Here is a 19,634-nt window from a genome sequence, read left to right as displayed (position 1 = left end):
GTCAATTATTATAATACTTTAAGAAATTTACTTATGAAAATTGAAAATTTAGATGTAGAAGTAGTAGAAACCATCTTAGATGAATGCACGAACACAAAAACGAACATTGAAGATATAAATACAAATGTAGTGCAAAGATTACATAACGATATTCTTTCGCGTGTAAATGGGGACTTATTATCGCGTTTTAAAACTTTACTCGAATCCAATAAGAGTGTTCGAAAGACTGTACGTGTCACCCAGATACGTACGATTAGATCACCGGAGTTGAGTCCTGCAGAAGATCAATTTAAGACTACATCAGAAGAAAATGAGCATCTTAAGACAGAAAGTACAGTGTGCGAAACAAGATCGACAAGCTTTAATGGAAGTCAACCAGATAAAAACCTACGGTATAAATTGTATCCAATAGGTACAGAAAACAACGTACAGTTCTTCTTACATGCAGAATTATTTTTACTTTTCTGACCATTATAATTTTTAGATAATTTATCGAAACCATGTTCTGCATTGTCTAGAAGTAGATTTCCGGAAGTTTATTTAAATATACGAAGGCTGGAGGAAGGACTTATACATGATAATTATACGCATATTATGTCAATTCTGAATGGAGTACGAAACGAAGAACAGTCAAGTTTCACTAAAGCCACGTATCAAATACTATGTAATCAAATTAAATATTCTCCATATAAGTTGACTAAAATAGCAACAACCGCAGGTAATATTATTCAGTAAAATTTAATGTCTGAAAGATGTATATCTTCTACATATTTTAAAAATCTATTTCTGTTCCTAATTCACTTTTATATGTTGTCATTCATATCATTTTGTAATAAATTATCATTTATCCATTTATTTGATATTTAACATACACGTAATAGATAAATAATTTGTAATGTTCTCAAAGTGTACATTTAAAAAGAATCGGACAATTTTAGAAAAGATATACAACATAGTTTGTTTGAAACAGTAAATTGATTTCTGTCCTATTCATTATAGAAAGTTTCAGTGTAAGCAGTAATCATACTTTTAAATCATTTTTGTATTAATATTTGAATAAATAAAATGAAAATTTTCTATACTCAGATGTTACAATTTATTTAAAAACATACCTAACGCTATCATACTTTTGTTTCGGACATTACAGTCCAGACGGGTGGGACAGCTACCTTTTACGAGATACTGGCAGAAGTTACTATACTTACTTTGGCTAATTTAGCCAAAGAAAAACTTTGGGTACTGGCGTATAGGCTAATGAAAGATTTTCGAATCATTTTCGAATCTAAAATGGAAATGTACAAATTAAATGCTGCAACCGTGTTGCTTTTTGCGGAGATATATTTAGAGAATAAGAAAGCTTTCGATGCTTTCACTTTGGTTAAACGTGAGTTAGTTAAATTGTATCGCATTTTTCTAAAAAAATGAAAAACAGATAGGTAATTTTATGAAACTGTATTTTTACAGGAACCAATATCATTTACAGTAATCGGCACAGATGGAAGGTACAAAGTGTTAAGGACGATAGCTCGACTAGAGTAGAAATAATAAAGCTTTTATTAAATACATTTTGCGAAACGCATCCGCATCATGGTCTTGCACTTTTCGATTTAATAGCTGAAGATCAGAGTAAAAATTTTATTCCAATTGGTAAGAAATTCGTTTTTGCACTGGATTATATAATGTAACATTTATTAATAAGTTCCATATTTACATACATATATAACAAGTGTAAACGAATAAAGACACGACGTTATTTACAGACCTCAACAGTCTTGCAAACAAATTGGTACTTTCAATTGTACTGACGAAAGATCGTGACATGATAGTAGATATTACGAAATTAATCAGATGTTATGGGCTCAGGTTGAACAGTATTACATTTAGCACTTTGCTTACTGCATTATTCCACATCGACATGAATTTAACTAAAGAAATGTATAGATTTGCAGTTGGTTTAGGCATGTACTCCACACCGCAGGTAAACAATATAAATTTATATAAAAGATTACATACGTGTGTATGATTTTAATCACTCTTTGAAATTAGTTTCGTCCGGTAACGTATTTGATTATAAACGTTAACTGGACGAAGGAAGAGATACATCTTGCAATGCTGAATTTGCTGGAACATTTATCTTCGAATATTGGCCATGCAATCGATCATGTTCATCCAAATGCGTGTGGTATACATTTAATTTTTGAGGCAAGTTATATTTTTCATGAAATCTCACGTCGGCCCATTGCATTTATGAATTACATTTCATTTTCTTTTGTAGGACATTCCTACGGACAAGCGTCTGTTCGAAAATAGAATATCAAACGAGGAAAATGAAAAAATCAAAGAAACAAAGATACTAGTGAGAAAACTCTTGCAAGAAGAATTTGATCCACCTATTTTATTCATGCATAGGGCGGGAAGAACACAACGGTTGACTGGCAAGAGTGTGTTCGCATACATAAAGCGTAATTTTTCGTAATTGTTGGCGATCTTCGATCATGATCATCTCTCTACTGCTTCATTCATCCACATTTAGATTTTATACATATTCTCCTTATGTATATTTTAATAATTGATGTATTCATATTTGTAAACATTTTATATACGCCAGATTAGTTACAAATTCCAAAGAGGATACTTAAGTAGGAACTCTTAAGTTTATTGATGAAATGTATAATATAATTTAATTATAGTACATAGAATATGTACACGTGCAAGTTAATTGCACACTTTAAGAATATGTAACAATTTTACAAAAATATATAACATGTGTTTTATATGATCAATTAAACTGTAGATGATTTAATAATCTTCATTTATCTTCGTTAAGCTCAATATTTGCACATCGTGTGTTAATAAAACACTAATGCAAAAGTGAAAACCGACAGCTTGTACAGAAGAGTATGACATAAATTAAATACTTAACGCAACAAGTTGTACTTTTTGGCTATTCTCATGTGAAAAATCTAACTCTGATCAATCAAACTCTGGTATATCATCAAAAGAATAACCTGGTACCTTTTGATAGGCTAAAATAGCAACCCTCATATGATAAGCACCTGGTATAAACATTAGAATTCCTAGGATAATAATTGGCCACATACGGTCTGCATACTGTAAAACATACATAATTATTAAACTTACGATCATGTTACGTCAGGGATATACTGAACATACTTTGAATACACTTTACCTTTGAATCAATGTATCCACATACAATTAGACTACCTACAATCAGCATGATGGTACCTCCAACAAATAGGAGAGCTGCTAACATAATAGCTTTCCATGGTATTTTTATAGGTGGTCTCACGAACTGCAAAGGAAAATATATTTTAGACTTTACATTTACAACTGAATTCTCGAAGATGTGTGATATGTAACCTGGGAATCAAAAAACCCATTATCGGTTTCGAGTAGCTGTGTGTAATCCACGTTGTTGAATTGTTTATTACTGCCGAGTTTTCTTCTGGACATATTCACCCTGCGAATGTCATCTGTGAAACCAGATTAGGCCCACATGTTGTCTTCGATTCGTAGTAATTCTCGTGCACAACAATTTTTATAATATGGGTTTTATCAGTTTAAAGACACACGATATAAAACACGTTCGCACTTGACTACGTTGACATCATTTGTGTCCACTCCACTCCACTGTCTCACCTCACCTGTCTTAAGTAAATATTTAAAATATCGACGTACCGATAGTAATTCCAACAGTCGGTAGTTCAACTATCGTTGCCGGCAATATCTATTGCCGATGTCACACTGTCAGTGTGCCGGTACTTCAAGAATCTACAATTACAGGTTTTTGAATTCTTATGCTTGACACATTTAATACCGGAGAACCAGATTCATTTATAAATACCGTATTTTAAAAACCATTAAGATTAACTTCCCCTACGAATGTAAGCTTAAATCACTTAAATTAAGGTCCAAGATTTCATCCGCTATAGGAATCTACACATGCGCTTTCTATAAAATCGATTCAAACGATTCTTGACAAAACTTTAATGTCAAGACGTAAAGGTCTTACTATCAAGAAGAGTTTGCCCGCGGCACACCAGTTATCCCACGTATCACTTAATGACTGCATATTATTAATGACTAGCCGTATTTAAAATACTATTCAATTCTATTTAGTTTCCCCGGTTTGCTATGAATAATTTAATTCATTCACGGTTCTCGATTGAAGAAGTGCATAATTCCGAATTCATTTTACTGGAATTTTTATCACTTCATCTAATAAATAAGGCGAAGGAAAGATTCTTTGCGGTACTTATTTAAATACGACATAATGCTTTGGATACTTCATTTCTTATACGAAATGATTCTGAATTTCGAAAGGAAAAGCAAATCCTACAGCAGATTATCCATAGGAATTTCATGGAATAATCAGGTGTTCCACGTCGTTTTTAGGCCACGTCCGTCGAAGGAATACACTTGATCAGCAATTTATAGTACAGATTAAACAGAATTTAAGAAATTAAAAGAATTACGACCTCCTTTTCGAAAGATCCACGCTTGCAGCTGGTACAGCTTAATTTACACTTTTTATCAATCGAACCTGATTGAAAATAGAGGAAGCGTTGGAAGCTGTGCCTTTCTGCGTCGCAACGCGTCGCGGCGCGCGGCGCCGCGACACTGATTGCAGCGTACAATGGACGTGAAAGATTTTGTACGAACTAACTTCAGGTACCTAGTAATTACAATAATTGTAACATATTAACACAGACATTCATAGATTCCACAATTGAATACATACTTCTTAACAAATCATTGATATATACGCAGTTGCTTATTACTATAAAGCTGCCCACTAAGAGTAAAATTCAACCTCAGAGACTGACAGAATGAGAAATGATAGTTCAGCAAAGTTTATGTCTATATATGTACTAAGGGCAGAGAATGTTACAAGCTGCTACAAAATTGAAGGCGCCTGCGCTGCGTGGCACGATGGTGTCCGGTGCACGGAGGGTAACGGTGGCCTAGGGGTGGCAGTGCTAGTTCAAGGGGCGACGAGGGCGGGTGCCTCCGTTGGAACTACCCCTTGACAACAGCCTGCAATCGTTCTCGCCGTCATCCATTCACACGCCGCGGTGATATTCTCGCTTATTTCGACAATCGAACGTCCGCCGATCAATCGCGCTACTGTGTCCTTATCATATTGCAGACAAGGATCACCGGACGTCAGGTTCCATCCAGGTAAATCGAACGTCAGTGTAACGGTATCACAGTGTTCCTCGATGGAGTTCGTCTAAAGGATCGGTCTAGAGACGATTATTTCGCAGTGGTGTATCCCCTAAGGGTTTGTCAGTGCGTTCTCAGCTTGCATAGTGCTTCCTGTTGTGACACTGCCGTGACATCGGCCTCATTCCCTGTAATAGTCACCGAAAGCGCATTACTGCTTAACTGCTCATCAATAACTGATGATACACCTCGTACGCAGCCACAGGGATGTCGTTCTACGTTTGGATTTCTCCCCCGATATCTCGTGTGCTCGCATTTTTCTATCCTGATCACGTTTGAGAAACGAAAATGCTTAGTTGTTCTGGCAACGCGAGACGCGCTCAATTATGATACGAAAACAATAGAGTTCTGATTGCGCAGACATGTGACGCGGGCGGGTATAATAAATTAACACCGATAAATCCGTTGAAATATTCCAGGTGAAGTAATCCCATTTTAGAAGCCGAAAGAAAGGGATTCTGAAGAATTATTCTCTCTGCTTTGCTGTGTCAGCGATTTCACGAGTCATAAAGGATGATCCCATCAAGTTTTGTTGGACTTTCTTTTATTAGAATTGAACTACTTTCATCGGGCTCGTTGTTTTAAGCGCTTCATTGTCTTCTGGTCACAATAATTCCAACGTAATACTTAAACATTCATTGGGAATGGCGTGTGAAATACGGCTGGCATAATGTTGCGAAATGAATGTTTGTGCGCAGTTTCTATTATTGTTACTATTATTAATATTATTATTATTATTATTTAATCGGGAATGAGGGACATAATTTTATTTATCATGAAAATAGTTCATTCAGTGCATCAGACCATTTCGTTGTCATAAATTCAATAAAAATTCAATGGCTCCGATCAAGATTGTGTTCGATGTTTATACGCTGAACCAATCGATATGCACATTCTATATCTGTTTTCGGTTCATCGATTGGATCAATATCTCTTGCAACGTAACTTTAACACTCTGACATTCTACGTAAAGTGATTTTACAGTATATTTAATTTGTCAACAGAAACCAGTCAACAAGAGTTGTTCGTTTACCCACTGCCTGTTAAAATTAATGACCTTTACGAACGTTTGTCAATTAAAACGTGAATAAAAGAACGTCGCTCTGGAGAAAACGAAGAGGGCTAATTTATCTTTGTTTTAATCAACGCCAACTCCTTGTCACTTTATTATTCATCATAATACGGTTGACGTAATGCGTCGTTTAAACGTGTTGTTTCTAGCGATACTAGAGATCCCAGTTATTAGCTAATAACGAGAAAATACGGGAATTATATCGATAACGATTTCGTTGACAGCGCTTGTACAACTAAGCTCGTTACGTAGACAGATAACCGTCGACACTCGACAGATAATGCGCTTTAGCCTCATCCAATCATTTCGAACAACAGAAGAAAGCACTAGTGCTTTAACTTACAATAAGATCTTCGACCTTCCAGAATTTACTCTGCGAAATATCCGTTTCCTTAATTTTGTTCTTTGGCTCTTAAGACGCGAAGTTCTCAAGTCTGAAAGTTTGAATCCTTGAGCGTTCGAACTTCTAAGTAAGCCTCAAGCACACCCGCGAGCTTCCACAGTTTTATGCATCGAATATCCCAAGTAACGAGTTCCGCGGCGCGTTTTCCTCTACAATTCATTCTTGTCGCTGCGATCTTTCATTCGTCGGGATCATTGTATTCCGTTTGAATTAATATTCATGTATCACTTTTTAACGAGCATTCTCTATTCTCACGGAACGTCGAAGGTCGAAACTATTAACACGAAAGATAATGAATACGAGTCTGACCTAGCACGGGCACATTTTACTCGTGGCGATAAGCTTACCGGTTGCTCTTCACCGGTCGTAGCGACGTTTCAAAAGTTCAGAAGTGCCGGGAATTACGTAATCGTCGTCACACAGGAGCGGATTATCGATAATGCATCTGTGAACGAACACGAAAACGCGCGAGTCAACCTCCACGTTGCCCCTTTAATGTTCGCTAATCACAGGTCAATTTACCTCGCCTTCTTTACGACGTTTCGATCCGTACCAATCGATCGCATGTTTCTCCTCGAGAGAATTCGTTTAAATCACGATTACAAAGCTTGCTTTTCGAAATTGTAGATGCGAATTATTAAAGGCACGTTGAGAATTCAAGATCATGCGAAACTTATTTAATAATGCATTTCAGTCTGGAGAAAAATTTACAGGGCGAATTTAAATACGAGGGAAAAGTCTGTAGAAAGTAATTTTGTTGAGCGCGCTGTGGGATAGAGCCACGTGCGTTTTATAGATGGACCAAATGGGGTTCGTGCCGCTCGCACAATGATATCTTGGTAATTAGTTTCAGTATGGAGGGCCCGGAAGTGGCGGTTCGAGGTCAGAACTTTCGTCTGCTAGCCGAGGAAGAATTGCCTGAGCTGTTGGATTTTCTTGCTAACTACCTGCCTGAATCTCTTAAGGTGCGTGCCAGTTTTATATTTACCGACTAGAGAAAATAAGATGCTGTTCATCGAATTTCGCATAACATCGTACTATGCGGAAGGAACATGCGCAATCACGAGCTGGCGTACAACAAAAAATGACCATTCCAATTTCGTTCGACCTTCGTGGAACGAAGCGACACGTAAATTTACGTGCATAGGATGCATGCCAGGATTAATATCGCAAGGTTAAGGTCTTTGGAATTCTCTGCTTTGCATCTTGTAAGGGAATTTAACACGAACAAAGGCCGACACCTGTACACGTTCGCCGCCTTTAAATTATCCTACCGAAGTCCTTGTCGGCTACCTTTCTATTCTAAACACGATCGGTTCTGCTCTTTCCAACGGGCTCGACTGAACCGAGATTCGAAAAGCGAAGTAAAAAATCGCAGGAGGCAAGAGCAGTAGAATTCGTCAGTGGGTCGGGATGAAAACGGAACGGAGAGGATAATTCGCAAGGGTCCTTGAGGGAGAGGCCGCGAATCGGCGGGATGAAATTACCGACGCGGAGGAAGCAGTCCACGCGTAGTATTTCCGTCGTAACCCGGTTTAAGTGACCGGCCGTTGCGGCAGGTTAGTGTCAAGGCCGCCACAGTTGATACTTACAGGTCGTTGTGCGCGTAAAGCGATTTTCTTTTCTTTTTTTTAAACGTTGCACGAGATTGACGGATAAGGCTGTGCGCGCGCGCCGATTGCGCGACTGCAAAGCCGTTTGTCGCAGCATTTGACGGCCCCGCGTGCTCAATCGCGCGTGTAAGAGCCGTGATATTTTTTCGTCACTTTCCACCCATGGAGCCGCGATCGTTTATTTTAACGCTGGTTCAAGGAGCTTCCGTCGCTTTACGTTCCGCTTTATCGCCTGTTAGAATCGTTATGCGGCAATAAGACGATATCCTGCATCATCGAGTATCGTTGCTGCTGCTATTAAACTGTATCGAACACTATTAAGAACGATCGATCGCCGTCGAATAATGCTATGAAGCACTTGTGATTGTGAGAACTGTTCTTCTATACCTGCTCGGATACTTCTCACTGCTCCAGAATGGATGAATGCTACGTTGTCGGTTCGATTTCTCTCGTTCCCGTGACGCGAATACTGATCCCTCCAAGGATCGGATTAGATATTATTTACGATCGCGAATCGTGGCTCTGCTCGATCTCAATTCTCCTGATAGCGTGTTCAATGAATGCGGACGTCCAGGGAATTACATTATTGAACGAGGCACACTGTTCTAATAGAGTTCGCAATAATCTCATCGTAAATGATGGCAGATAAATCACAACAAGTTATTAAAACTGAACTAAACCTAGTTCTCTAACATCATTATTCACGATTTACCTATAAAATACGACGCGACTATTTAAACGTGCTCCTCTGACTTGGTATTTATTTGTTACGCCAACACGCTTGCAGCGTTCCGTACATTTTTACAGCCGTTCTTATTGCACGGTTCGATGAAGTTACAGCAATCCTCGCACACAATGAAGAATTGGATACGACGACGCAGAGTGAATCAATAAGAAATGTTATTTATCTACCTAGTTACAGATTTTATTAGACAGACATATCATGTACATGCATCTCGTTTTGTCAAAATATAATTAATGATCTCGTATAACAAATTCATACAATTTTATCAAAATCATTGGATAATAAGAAAATGTATAAAACACTTGTTATTGACTTGTTCTGTACATATGTATATGCAACGGACACCTGTTAACGCTAACGATACTCGAGCTGTGATACCGGTTAGGCAAGAGAAAGTTATAATAAACTCCGTACAATATTCTCCTGAGTACTAGTAAAACTGTTTACACGATACCTACTTTTTAGTATAATTATCGTCTAACCATTGACGAAAATACATTCTGTTTCCTTCTTCTCGTATCGCTTTTCATTTTGCAACGGAACTTGGAAGCTTTTATTAGAAATCGAAAATTGGGAACTACCATAGGTAATTTCGAAGATTTCAAAAGATACATTGCACACGCGGCGATGTATCATTGCTGAATATTTCACGCATCAAAGATTACAGTTGTGTAACTGCAATAACTATGATCGGCCTCTGCGGAGATTATTACGACTTCGAAATCGTTTTGCGCGAGTAACGTTGATTGATATTCACAATAATCGAGCACCTATTGCGAAACGGAGAAAACGACCTCGAATTTTTTCCAATCTATTTGTATTCTACAGACTCCTGAAACCCTTTGAAAATTAGACAGATCTCCGTGCACCTAATCTAAAGAGGCATGCAAATTCTATTATGTCCAGATAACGTGCCTGTATTGATTCTCTTTTGCCTTTCACTATCCAGTCAGCAGAACATTACGTAGCAAGAATCAAGAAGCATGTTCTATTTCTACAGTCTTCTATTCCAAATCCATATCCCTATACATCTGATTTTTCAATTCGAGTAGAATTTATTTATGAAATTGTCACAAGTACTATGGCTTGAAATTGTAACTTGGTATTGATTCAAAGGGGAGTTTATGCGCCGATGGTATTGTTACGACTGCAGGCCACGCCATGTCATCTCGATTCAGTATGAATGCGCAAAGTGTACCTCGAGGAGGGATGTCAAGGCCAGGGCTACGTATACATGATCGACGCGTAATCTTATCGCGATATCAACGAGACTTGTCCTTATGTCGGAATCTGATGTTGCATAACTCTTTCAACGTTACTGAGAGAGTCGATTGCCGCTTATTTATGATCGTAATCTCTTTCAGCTGCATTAAACGATAGATGTTTCTGAATGATTCCTGAATGTTTAGTATGTTTTTAAAAGCATAAGTCATATCTGATAGAGATTGAACTGAGTACACAGTGAGTAATGATTACTTCGAATTGGCCTTGCATTTTAAGTGGATAATGCTCGAAGCAGTTTCAAGCTCGTCTTAATCTTCGATAAGGAGTTCTTCAAGTTTTTGGGATTCCTCGCTCGTTTAACACTGTTATTAATCCGACGATAATCGTACAATTTCTCACAAGGTCTTCATTGGACGTATAGGACATGAACAGCGGCGTTTCTACCATGTTTCGCATTATGTGGGTAGTAAGTCGCGTTGCGACCTGACGCCTCAGACAGCATAGAACGAATGCCGCATAGCGATCCTCGAAGAAAGCTGTGCCATCCAGAGAGGCAGGCAGGGTCAAGGCTGCGTCAGGACATGCACACGCGATACCGTGCACGCTCTTTCGAACTCGCATTCGAATCGATGCCCCTCGCGAATCCAACACCACAGTCACAGTGATTCTTAACGAGCATTCTTGCTTTGGAGAAGCTCGATAATGAGCAGCTTCGACGTAGCACTTTTTGAATTGCACGTCTTTTCTTTTTTATTCTGAAGACCCAGCGGAAAATAAGGTGCGCAAAACGTGAGATGTTTGCCACGCCTTCTTTTATCGCGCGTCGAGTCGTCTTGGACCATTTATAGAATAATGAGTTTGAAAGAGATAACTATAGTGCAAGTCCTCTTCTTTAGACTGTAATTGTTCCGAGTAATGAAAATAGATTGCACTGACTTGAAGAAATGTTAATCAACTATTTAGTTGAAGTTTGCTTTCCATTAAGGCACGAGCTGCGAAACCGGTAATGCACGTTTGTTCCCGGCGAGTTTAAGCTTAATTAAAGCGTTTACATATCGAAAATAATGAAGCTGCATCTTACTTATCTACAGCCGCTTGCATTTACGTGCCGTTCTATTATTAAATACTTTGAAGGTGTGCGAATTAGGTTACACGACTTTTAACTCATTACCAACTAGACTAAAGTTCCTACGATCTACAAACAATGAACTAAAACTCTGAAAGCCGAATCGTTCGCAACTTTTTAGTTGCACTTTTCTCGTGTGTGAGAAGAATTTTTAAAAAATAAAAAGTAAAACTAATTGAACTTTAATGAATTTAATTAAAATCAGTTTCACGCGCAACTACGAAGAAAACGATAGAAGAATGTTTTATCGAATGAACAGGTCGAACATTTTTCTCGACAGTGTAATTAAATTTCCCTTCCGGAATTAGTTTACCTGTAAACGCGTAAATGTTTCCGTCTCGAAAATACCGGAATACGTAGTCGAAACAATTCGTGCAACTTTCTCATTTGCATTTCGTCGAGATCGAGCCGGCGATATGTAAATCTACACCGGTTATACCTCGCCGGTGTCGCATGAGAAACATTTTATTACGCGACATTCATACCAGCAAATATTTTAGAAGCGAGGCCATTCGCTTTCCTCAAAAAGGATTCACCACTCTCAGTCTGAACGAGGGCGATAGATCTCGTGCATACATACACGAAATGCGTCAATAAGAAGTTAGTACGCGACGGAACAGGTATTGATAATGACGAACGCGAGATTAATGAAAGAGACGCTTGAGTCACGTGCATTATCCGGGTTCCATTAAAATTCCGCATCGAATCGACGACGACGCGACGCGACGTGTGAAATCGCTAGAACGTTTGCCGGGCATGATACTCGACCATTCTTGCTGGTGCAACTGTTACATAAAATCTAGGACAGCGTTCCGCAATAGCTTCCACCGTCGATTATTTACTTACTTTCAACTTCAACCGAGAGGTTGTTATCTGGCTGGTAGCTCGCATCGTGCTCTGCGTAAACTGCATTCAGTACGTATGTGTTGCAATCGATGCAGTTCCTTTCAGGAATTTTTATCGTTGCTGGCAATCGTCTCGATAATGATTCATTTATTACCGGCGACGACATAATTGGCTACATAGTTCCAACGATATTAACATTTTTTCCTGCGAATCAGATGAGCGTTTCATTTTAAATTAAAGAGCTATCAGATGTAGTTTATTCTAAGAGTAGACGTCTATGGTGCATTGCCCTCGGCTATGTCTATATCTATTCCTCTTTATCCTGCAGCTGCCTCATAAATATCCACCCTTTCTATCATCGTGCAAGCCTTTAACCCACGGGTCTTCATACTTTTCCGATTCTACCACTAGATGAAAAGATTCCGAAATGTTCCTTAGACCTATTACTTCGTAATGTGTTATTCTGCTTGGTACGATGTAATCTGATTGCTACAAAAACACGCAAGACTTCGTAGTTAATATTCTTTTTGTTTCACAGTTTCACCAAACGCTGCTAACTTATATGCAAGACAGAATATGGGATTTCCATTTTTACGTGGCTAATGACTGGCCCGATGATGCGATCTGTTTGCATTTCCCAGGCATGACGTTATCTGTGAGTATACAGAGTAACAGAATCCATTCGTTTTATATTAAGCCATAAGTGGCATCGATAAAAGCCTCGCGCCGCATAGCAGATGCAATCTGTTTTACATGAAAGAGGAAGGTACGTCGCATACATTTAAGAAAAAAGTAATAGCAGATCGTTTAATAAAATGTAACAAAGAAACGATAAAACTGAGAGGAGAACTTTTATCTCGCGTGCGTTCGACAAGTAAATCTTGTTTCTGAATGTATCGGGCAAGGGTGCAGAGAAGTTGGCCCAAATCCTCGGTTGGCTCGTGGCCAATCTTTTGTTCCGCAGCCTTGCCAGCCAGTTTCCACCGCTCGCAACTCGTCTAGTCTACTGTCCCGTCTTATTTCACGCTCTTTACTTAATCAACCTCCTGCCCGCAATCTTCGCTCGTTCGATAAGTTCCTATCATTCGATCTTCGCGTCCTCTCGGAATCCTGACAGTTTGTAAATTAACCGCGGCCGAGAACTTCGATATTCCTCTCCACTTGTTTATCATTTAAGGATGTATTGGCTATACAGTCAATTCCAAAAGTTTATGTACCTTAGAAAAAAGGAATTTCCTATAATTAAAAAGAAATCAGACGTCGGAAGNAGTGCATAAACTTTTGGGATTGACTGTATAGCCAATACATCCCTAAACGGGACCGACCGGGGCGAACTTCCGAATCACGGAAATTCGTCCCGGACAGAAAAATTCATGTAACCCTCGCTTCTGATATCTAAAATTAATGATCGATCCTCCGCGTTACAGCCGCACGGTTTGCTGTTCGAGAGCGTGGGCGTCTTTTGTCCTAATGATCGACTAGAACTGCTTCAATTACTGAGGGACGAGGACATTCTGATCGACTGGTCGAAACCCCTCTACATAAATTTCGTTCACTACGACATTGCCGAGGAGCTGATGCGACTTTACGAGGGCACTGGTACGATCGAGAGGGTAGTAGGGGACGTCTTCGGATGCAAGAACCCTCTGAACTTGGACGTCTTCGAGGAACCGGACGAAGAGTTGGACCCCGACATTCAGGTTCTACCTTTGGAAGCTGAACACGCTAAGGGGATCTACGAATTGTATCCCGCCAACGATATGGAGTGCCATGAGCTCTTCCGACGATTAATCGATAAGCTTCCGGCAGGCGGAGTCTTCCTTAAAGGCAGTTTAGCTGCCTGGATGGTCCAGTCTTACTATGGAGCCATGTTCTCCATGCAGACTAAGCCAGAACACCGAAGGAAGGGTTACGGGACGAAATTAGTAAGGTAAACAGATTTACATTTGGTAATTGAAGTATCGAGCTTAATTCTGAGAAAATTGGAGGAGCTGCTAATTTCGTTAAAACGTTTCATCATGATTCTTCATTCATAATAGCAAAATCGTAGGTACCTGACAAAACGTGTGGTCGAGAAGGGTTACCAGCCTTTCGTGGTGATACGTCCCGAAAACGAAGCCAGCCAAAGTCTGTACAAGAAGCTGGGCTTCAGGAAGCTCTATCAGACTGTCCGGATGACGTTCATCCCGTCGACGTGGCAGGACGAGGAGAACGAAATGAGTCGTAATTTAAGGGAAAATTTGGAGAATGCTACTAGGCAGTTGACCATCGAACAAAGCGTCGTGGACGCGTTCAGAAGTCAGGAAGACATTTCTATCAACGTGGAAACTGTAGAGACCGACGAGTTATTGGAAGAAGAGGATAATGCCGACATGGTGATCGAGGATCCCGACGACAGATTCGAAAGTGGAAACGAATTCGAGGTGGAAACAAAATTGTCCGAAGGAGTTAACGAAAGAATAGAGGTGACTGAAGAATCGACTGAAGGAGTCGAGGAAACAGTTGATGTACAGGATGATGGAACGGCGACCGACGATTGTGGTAATCAAGACGACGGAGGAACATGCGCTGGGGAGTAATTAAAGTTCGATTATTCGAGAGGTCCATGGTTTACGTCATGTCGTTTGCTCGAGAGTCTGCTCTTTTTTCCACAGCTGCTAATTGATACCATCGTCAGAAAAAAAGATAGCGATGTTTGCCAGGTAATCGGGAAAAACTAATTATATATAAATTCTTTAGAAATTCGACTACAGCTCTCGTCTAAAAGAAAAATTCTATAATTAACTCGACAGTTGATGATAATGGAAAGTACTTTGGATCGATGATATGTCCTAAGACCTTTCATTAGGGCGATCTCTCGAGCGACACGACCGAAGAACAGAGATAAAGAATTATTTTAAGAAACTTGATTATGGCACCGCGTTCGTGCGAGGCTTCGATTCGCGTACGAAGAAGTATTACAACGTTATGCTGCGTACGGGTTCCTCATATCACTGTTAGAAGAGTATCGTGAAGATCTCAGGAAACAGAGGTATTCTTTGAATTGCCAAGAGTAGATTATTTCAAAGTCTATCATCTCGTATTCCGTGTGTTTGTCACGATCGAGAAATAACCGTGACATTAATTTGCTGGAGTATTTTCGAATCGACTGCCGCAGCCGATTAGGTACGACGTAGGTATTCGTATCCTCGAGTTTTTATCGAGTAGAGCGTGAGTTTAAATCGTTGTTTGTCGTATAAATTAAATATAATTGGCAAGAATATTTAACGAGTAAAAATTGAAATAAGTGCTTTCGTTAAAGTCGAGCGACGAGCGACTCGTTAATCTCTCGTAGCGACCAAAACGCGATAGACTTTGAATTACTAACCACACGCACTATCCAAACGACGAATCCTATCATAATTATAATAAGAAACAAAAAAGAGATAAAAACAAACAGCGCGACTGCTTATAAGATTTTCGCGCCGTATCAATCTGTGATTATAATTTCCTTATGATAAAAGTAGCGTTCCGAACAGAAATTGAGAAGCCTCGTGCGACCTCGACACGCTTTCCTTAATACAAGTAGAAGCCAATTACTGTGCCAGTGCGCTCGAGCGCAGTAAATATTCAAGCGCGATAATACGAGTGAAAACTTGTAAACTAAACAGTACTTATATGTATATATATTTACATAGTGAAAGAAAATTTTCTCTAAAATCGATCCTCAAGCTTTTGAACGAACACGCGCATTGCGTGATCTCGTTTCGAATTTAATTAAGGGATTACGGGCGATGGGTCCGTCTGTCTCTTTTACGATTTCAAGAAACCGTTCGAATATTTTTTTATTAGAAGCTGAACAATTTCTATCAGTACAAATGTGTTTGAAGGACAGGGAAATTGGTCAGGTGACTCAGCGCACGGACACAGCTATCGGTCTAGCGTGCGAGCCATGATAATAATATTAATAGACCATACGATTGATAAATACTATTAGTTTACAGAATATACATGTATGATATACGAATTGTACCGCGCAAAAAAAAGGGAAGCCCGATCGGCCCGGTTCGCTTAAAGAGAAGTCCTTTTTAGAGTCTAGATAGTCAATATTTGTATTGTTTTTTCTATGTTAGATATATACATATATTATATACATGTATGCAGATGATACGTCTCGTCGATGTTGTTCGACGCGGCATAGAATCGCGCGTGTAAGAGAAAACAGGTTTTGAAAAAGGTCGGAGCTGGGACGACCGGGTCGTTCCTCGAAGGCCCTCAAAAATCCCTCCTTTATTTTGGATTTTCGACATTTCCGGGGGTCAGCTGTGATATTTTTCCCACTCCACTCTTACGCTCTGGTCGCAGTACCGTAAAAGAAAATTACTTAGAATCTAGGCGAAAAATTGATCGTTGTTAAGGACGAACGGGACACGCTGAGAAACACCTTGAATTCCATTGATGTGTCGTCACCAACGTGCTTAGAGTAGCGGATACAAAATTGACCGTTTTTACATCGATTCAGTTAACTGAGATCTTGGAGGACCAACGGAACAATTGGTATCGGTTCGAACGGCGTGAATAGCAACAGTCGATGAATACGGAACGAAATCTTATTATATGAAACGTCGTGACAAATTATTGTCCTCTGAGCGCAAATCGTGTTATGCGTTGGGTATGTTGACCTAACCGCGGTACAAAGAAGATAATTGGACAAATCTGAGGAAGCAAACATTGATATTTTGAACGTACGCAACAACGTAGCGTTAAACGTGTAAACGTAAATTGATACAAGTCGCTTAATCAGCGAACATCTGAAAAATTGGATTTCGTATTTCGAAGTAATTAATCTTACCTGGGCTACAGAATCCGTCACGATTTCTTACACATTTTCTTACACTGTGCACAATCTGGATTCGCGGAAACGATTGAAACAAAGTGGAACGGTTGTTACGAGGAAACATGAATCACTCTATCGATGAACGAAACGGAAAGCGCACTAATAACAATTATTATACGTAACTTCGATAACGCGGATCACTCCGGATAGAACATAAATCATATGTTTTCACGATCGAAAACCTCATGGTAGTTCCTACATTTAATACTAGATAGCGGAGGCGGTTAGCGGCGCTGTCGCTAGACTTGTTTTTCTTTCGATTTTAAGTTCTCCCGCGCAGCGTCTTCTCGAATCGATTCCTCGATCGCGCCATGTCAATTATCGTTAACCCTCGTGAAAAAAAAGTGCTGCTGCTCCTTGTGTCGTTAATACTACTTATTGCCAGAATATCGGTGAAATTTCATTCTCTTTATTCCTGTACATATCAATTTGTGTCCTTGCAACCGAAAGAAGTAGAGTTCTGATCATGAAATATCCCAGGCAGAAAAACCGAACTTACTCAAGATCAAGTAACCTGTTGACGAGTTAACTGACGAAAAATGGACGATTCATATGTTCTCGCTTCATCTCGGTTAAAAGCTGTTTCGAAATTAAGGTAAAGATTTACTTCCATATATTTTAAGTATAGCTTCAGTCGATTGTTCTGGCGTCAATTGATTTCCGACGATTAGTGCGCATATCACTCGCACAAAACGATTTCTCGTAATAGCCGCGTGACGTGCAATTCCGTTGCACTGGTTCGCATAAATTCTTCCGAGTTACATCGTTTACCCTGTATTCTGAAAGACTTATCGTAGATAGTTAATGAACAGTAACGAGCTATCAATTTTGAACAATACTTTTTGATAACAATCGTATATTCTCGCACGATGCTTGTCCTTTAATTGAACCGTTGCAACGGGAAGTCACGAACATTAGTCCGAATGAAAAAATGACGGGCAACAACGAAATAATCACTAAAATTAAATCTACGCCTGCATCTACATAGTTCGCTAAACCTTAGCGCAGTGCAAATCAGTGTTTCGCGAAATAGGCCTAAAATCCGTCTGTCGACACCTAAACAACACGTTTCTTCGACACTTATTGTAAATATATATGATATACGTATACATATATACACACACACATATATATATATATATCCTTCCTATCTTCTCGTGCACGTTACCTTCCGCAACAACAAAAATTCTTGTCTGGAGCAACACTTAAATTTCTGTCACACTACATAATATGAAAGTTATAAAAAAGAGAAAAATTGTTGGATAAATAAGAGAAGGATTATATATTACGAACGAATAACTTATCGAAAGTTTATTTACTGTACGGAGCGAGAAGTACTAAAGTTAAATCGTAAATGGTGCGTGATGTTTGGAAAGTGCAGTTCGTCTACCGCGCTAGTAGACACTGATTTGTGCAATTTGTATGTTCGATAAGGATAAAAAAAAAGAAGTATAGCGTGAGATACCGCTAGTTTTATGAAAACTGGACATTGGAAGAGAGCTTTAGGTAATAAACGGAACAAACAAATATGATTTTTCAACGGTGGTATAATTTATTGCTCACTCTCTTATCGACACAATTTTCCGGTGCATATCAACCGCGTTTATTCAATTTACGTTTAACATAAGAAACTCATAGTTCAGTTGCTCAAAACTCATCGTACATTTTTTGATTCTATTTGAGTTCTCTGAATTCAGTTTTTCACAGTCTTCATTTCTAGACATTCATCGCTTTTATCTTACAGGGCACCTGATGTTTCTAAACGAAAACGACTTACAATTCCTGAAACAAGTAAAGAAGTATGATCGCACACTTACATTGCTCGGAACGATTAACAATTCGTAAAGCACGATCGATCAACGTTCGATAACATTACACCAACGTTCTTGTTGAAACTTCGCAGCCACATTTCACAGTACTAGGTATACATAGTTAAATATCCCTGATTCCTAAAGATCTCGCATTAAACCATGTTTCTTCACAGTCAGCTGTCCCATACTTCGAAACTGTCAATTCACACAAGTTCACCAGTTCCCGTCGCGAGTTAGACTTTAAACATGTACCTCACGAACCCATAGTCTGCGATATAAAAATCCAATCGGCCACAAGTTACTGATATTCACCACAGGTACGAGGGAATGAAGATTTCCCCATTATCCTGGCATAAATGAGTCACTGAAAGCACAAACTCACGATAAAGGTACAGCACAAAAAACGCTACTCGTCGCTGTTTGATACGAATCGAGTTGATACCAATCGTCTTACAGTTAGAAGCAGATCGTAGGTTTAAAATGGCGTGTACAACTGTGGAGTGACGGGACATGGGTGAGAAAGATGGTGCAGACTGTGCAGAGTGGAGAATATTGGAAATGTTTCACGAGGTACTGCGCCGAGCGTTCTACGAGAAGGAGAAGAGACGACAGGTGACTGGGTTGCTGCGCCATGCGCGTTGCTCGCTCGGCCTCGGGATCGTCCGTCGGCG

General features: G+C 39.4%; 3 protein-coding genes and 1 long non-coding RNA gene across 6 annotated transcripts; 2 read left to right on the top strand and 2 right to left on the bottom strand.

The window, feature by feature from the left end:
- The first annotated feature begins 6 nt into the window (after positions 1–6).
- LOC108628238 (uncharacterized) lies at positions 7–1,761 on the top strand. Of its 2 annotated transcripts, none has more exons than XM_026816381.1 (4): positions 7–392; positions 485–718; positions 1,148–1,384; positions 1,465–1,761. In XM_026816381.1, the coding sequence occupies exons 1-4, from the start codon at positions 311–313 to the stop codon at positions 1,683–1,685; spliced, it is 774 nt and encodes a 257-aa protein (XP_026672182.1). In that variant the 5' UTR covers positions 7–310; the 3' UTR covers positions 1,686–1,761. The 2 variants fall into 2 exon arrangements, with proteins under 2 accessions (XP_026672182.1, XP_026672181.1); XM_026816380.1 differs by having other exon boundaries at positions 7–412.
- LOC108628273 (transmembrane protein 230) lies at positions 1,673–4,867 on the bottom strand. 2 transcript variants are annotated; one of them, XR_003389605.1, is made up of 5 exons: positions 4,763–4,867; positions 3,382–4,696; positions 3,191–3,313; positions 2,014–3,111; positions 1,673–1,925 (listed from the first exon to the last, which is right to left on the bottom strand). XR_003389605.1 is itself a non-coding variant. In XM_018030083.2 (5 exons), exons 3-5 carry the CDS (start codon positions 3,472–3,474, stop codon positions 2,974–2,976), a joined length of 354 nt encoding a protein of 117 aa, XP_017885572.1. In that variant the 5' UTR covers positions 3,475–3,792; positions 4,500–4,696; positions 4,763–4,867; the 3' UTR covers positions 1,673–2,973. The 2 variants fall into 2 exon arrangements, 1 of the variants encoding a protein (XP_017885572.1); XM_018030083.2 differs by having other exon boundaries at positions 1,673–3,111; positions 3,382–3,792; positions 4,500–4,696.
- A 123-nt stretch (positions 4,868–4,990) lies between these two features.
- Positions 4,991–18,684, top strand: LOC108628272 (uncharacterized). The gene is made up of 5 exons (XM_018030082.2): positions 4,991–5,202; positions 7,570–7,687; positions 12,815–12,931; positions 13,704–14,206; positions 14,327–18,684. Exons 2-5 carry the CDS (start codon positions 7,577–7,579, stop codon positions 14,853–14,855), a joined length of 1,260 nt encoding a protein of 419 aa, XP_017885571.1. The 5' UTR covers positions 4,991–5,202; positions 7,570–7,576; the 3' UTR covers positions 14,856–18,684.
- Positions 18,682–19,576, bottom strand: LOC108628275 (uncharacterized). Its single transcript, XR_001916780.2, has 2 exons — positions 19,418–19,576; positions 18,682–19,327 (listed from the first exon to the last, which is right to left on the bottom strand). It is a non-coding gene; the product is annotated as an uncharacterized LOC108628275 (long non-coding RNA).
- Positions 19,577–19,634: the final 58 nt, after the last annotated feature.

This window comes from Ceratina calcarata, unplaced genomic scaffold (assembly GCF_001652005.2).
Source record: "Ceratina calcarata isolate Rehan_Ccalc_2016 unplaced genomic scaffold, ASM165200v1 scaffold514.2, whole genome shotgun sequence".
NCBI lineage: Eukaryota > Metazoa > Arthropoda > Insecta > Hymenoptera > Apidae > Ceratina > Ceratina calcarata.
Note: the sequence above shows the minus strand (reverse complement) of the source record. Positions and strands in the feature narration are given on the sequence as shown.

Bases quoted from the DNA above. Each gene is read 5' to 3' on its own strand.
- LOC108628238 (XM_026816380.1), top strand. From the start codon at position 34: ATGAAAATTGAAAATTTAGATGTAGAAGTAGTAGAAACCATCTTAGAT. The intron at 719-1,147 runs GTAATATTATTC...CGGACATTACAG, and splicing joins TAAAATAGCAACAACCGCAG to TCCAGACGGGTGGGACAGCT. The intron at 1,385-1,464 runs GTGAGTTAGTTA...GTATTTTTACAG, and splicing joins TGCTTTCACTTTGGTTAAAC to GAACCAATATCATTTACAGT.
- LOC108628273 (XM_018030083.2), bottom strand. From the start codon at position 3,474: ATGTCCAGAAGAAAACTCGGCAGTAATAAACAATTCAACAACGTGGAT. The intron at 3,314-3,381 runs GTTACATATCAC...TTTCCTTTGCAG, and splicing joins ATGGGTTTTTTGATTCCCAG to TTCGTGAGACCACCTATAAA. The intron at 3,112-3,190 runs GTAAAGTGTATT...TATGTTTTACAG, and splicing joins GTGGATACATTGATTCAAAG to TATGCAGACCGTATGTGGCC.
- LOC108628272 (XM_018030082.2), top strand. From the start codon at position 7,577: ATGGAGGGCCCGGAAGTGGCGGTTCGAGGTCAGAACTTTCGTCTGCTA. The intron at 7,688-12,814 runs GTGCGTGCCAGT...TTTGTTTCACAG, and splicing joins ACCTGCCTGAATCTCTTAAG to TTTCACCAAACGCTGCTAAC. The intron at 12,932-13,703 runs GTGAGTATACAG...TCCGCGTTACAG, and splicing joins TCCCAGGCATGACGTTATCT to CCGCACGGTTTGCTGTTCGA.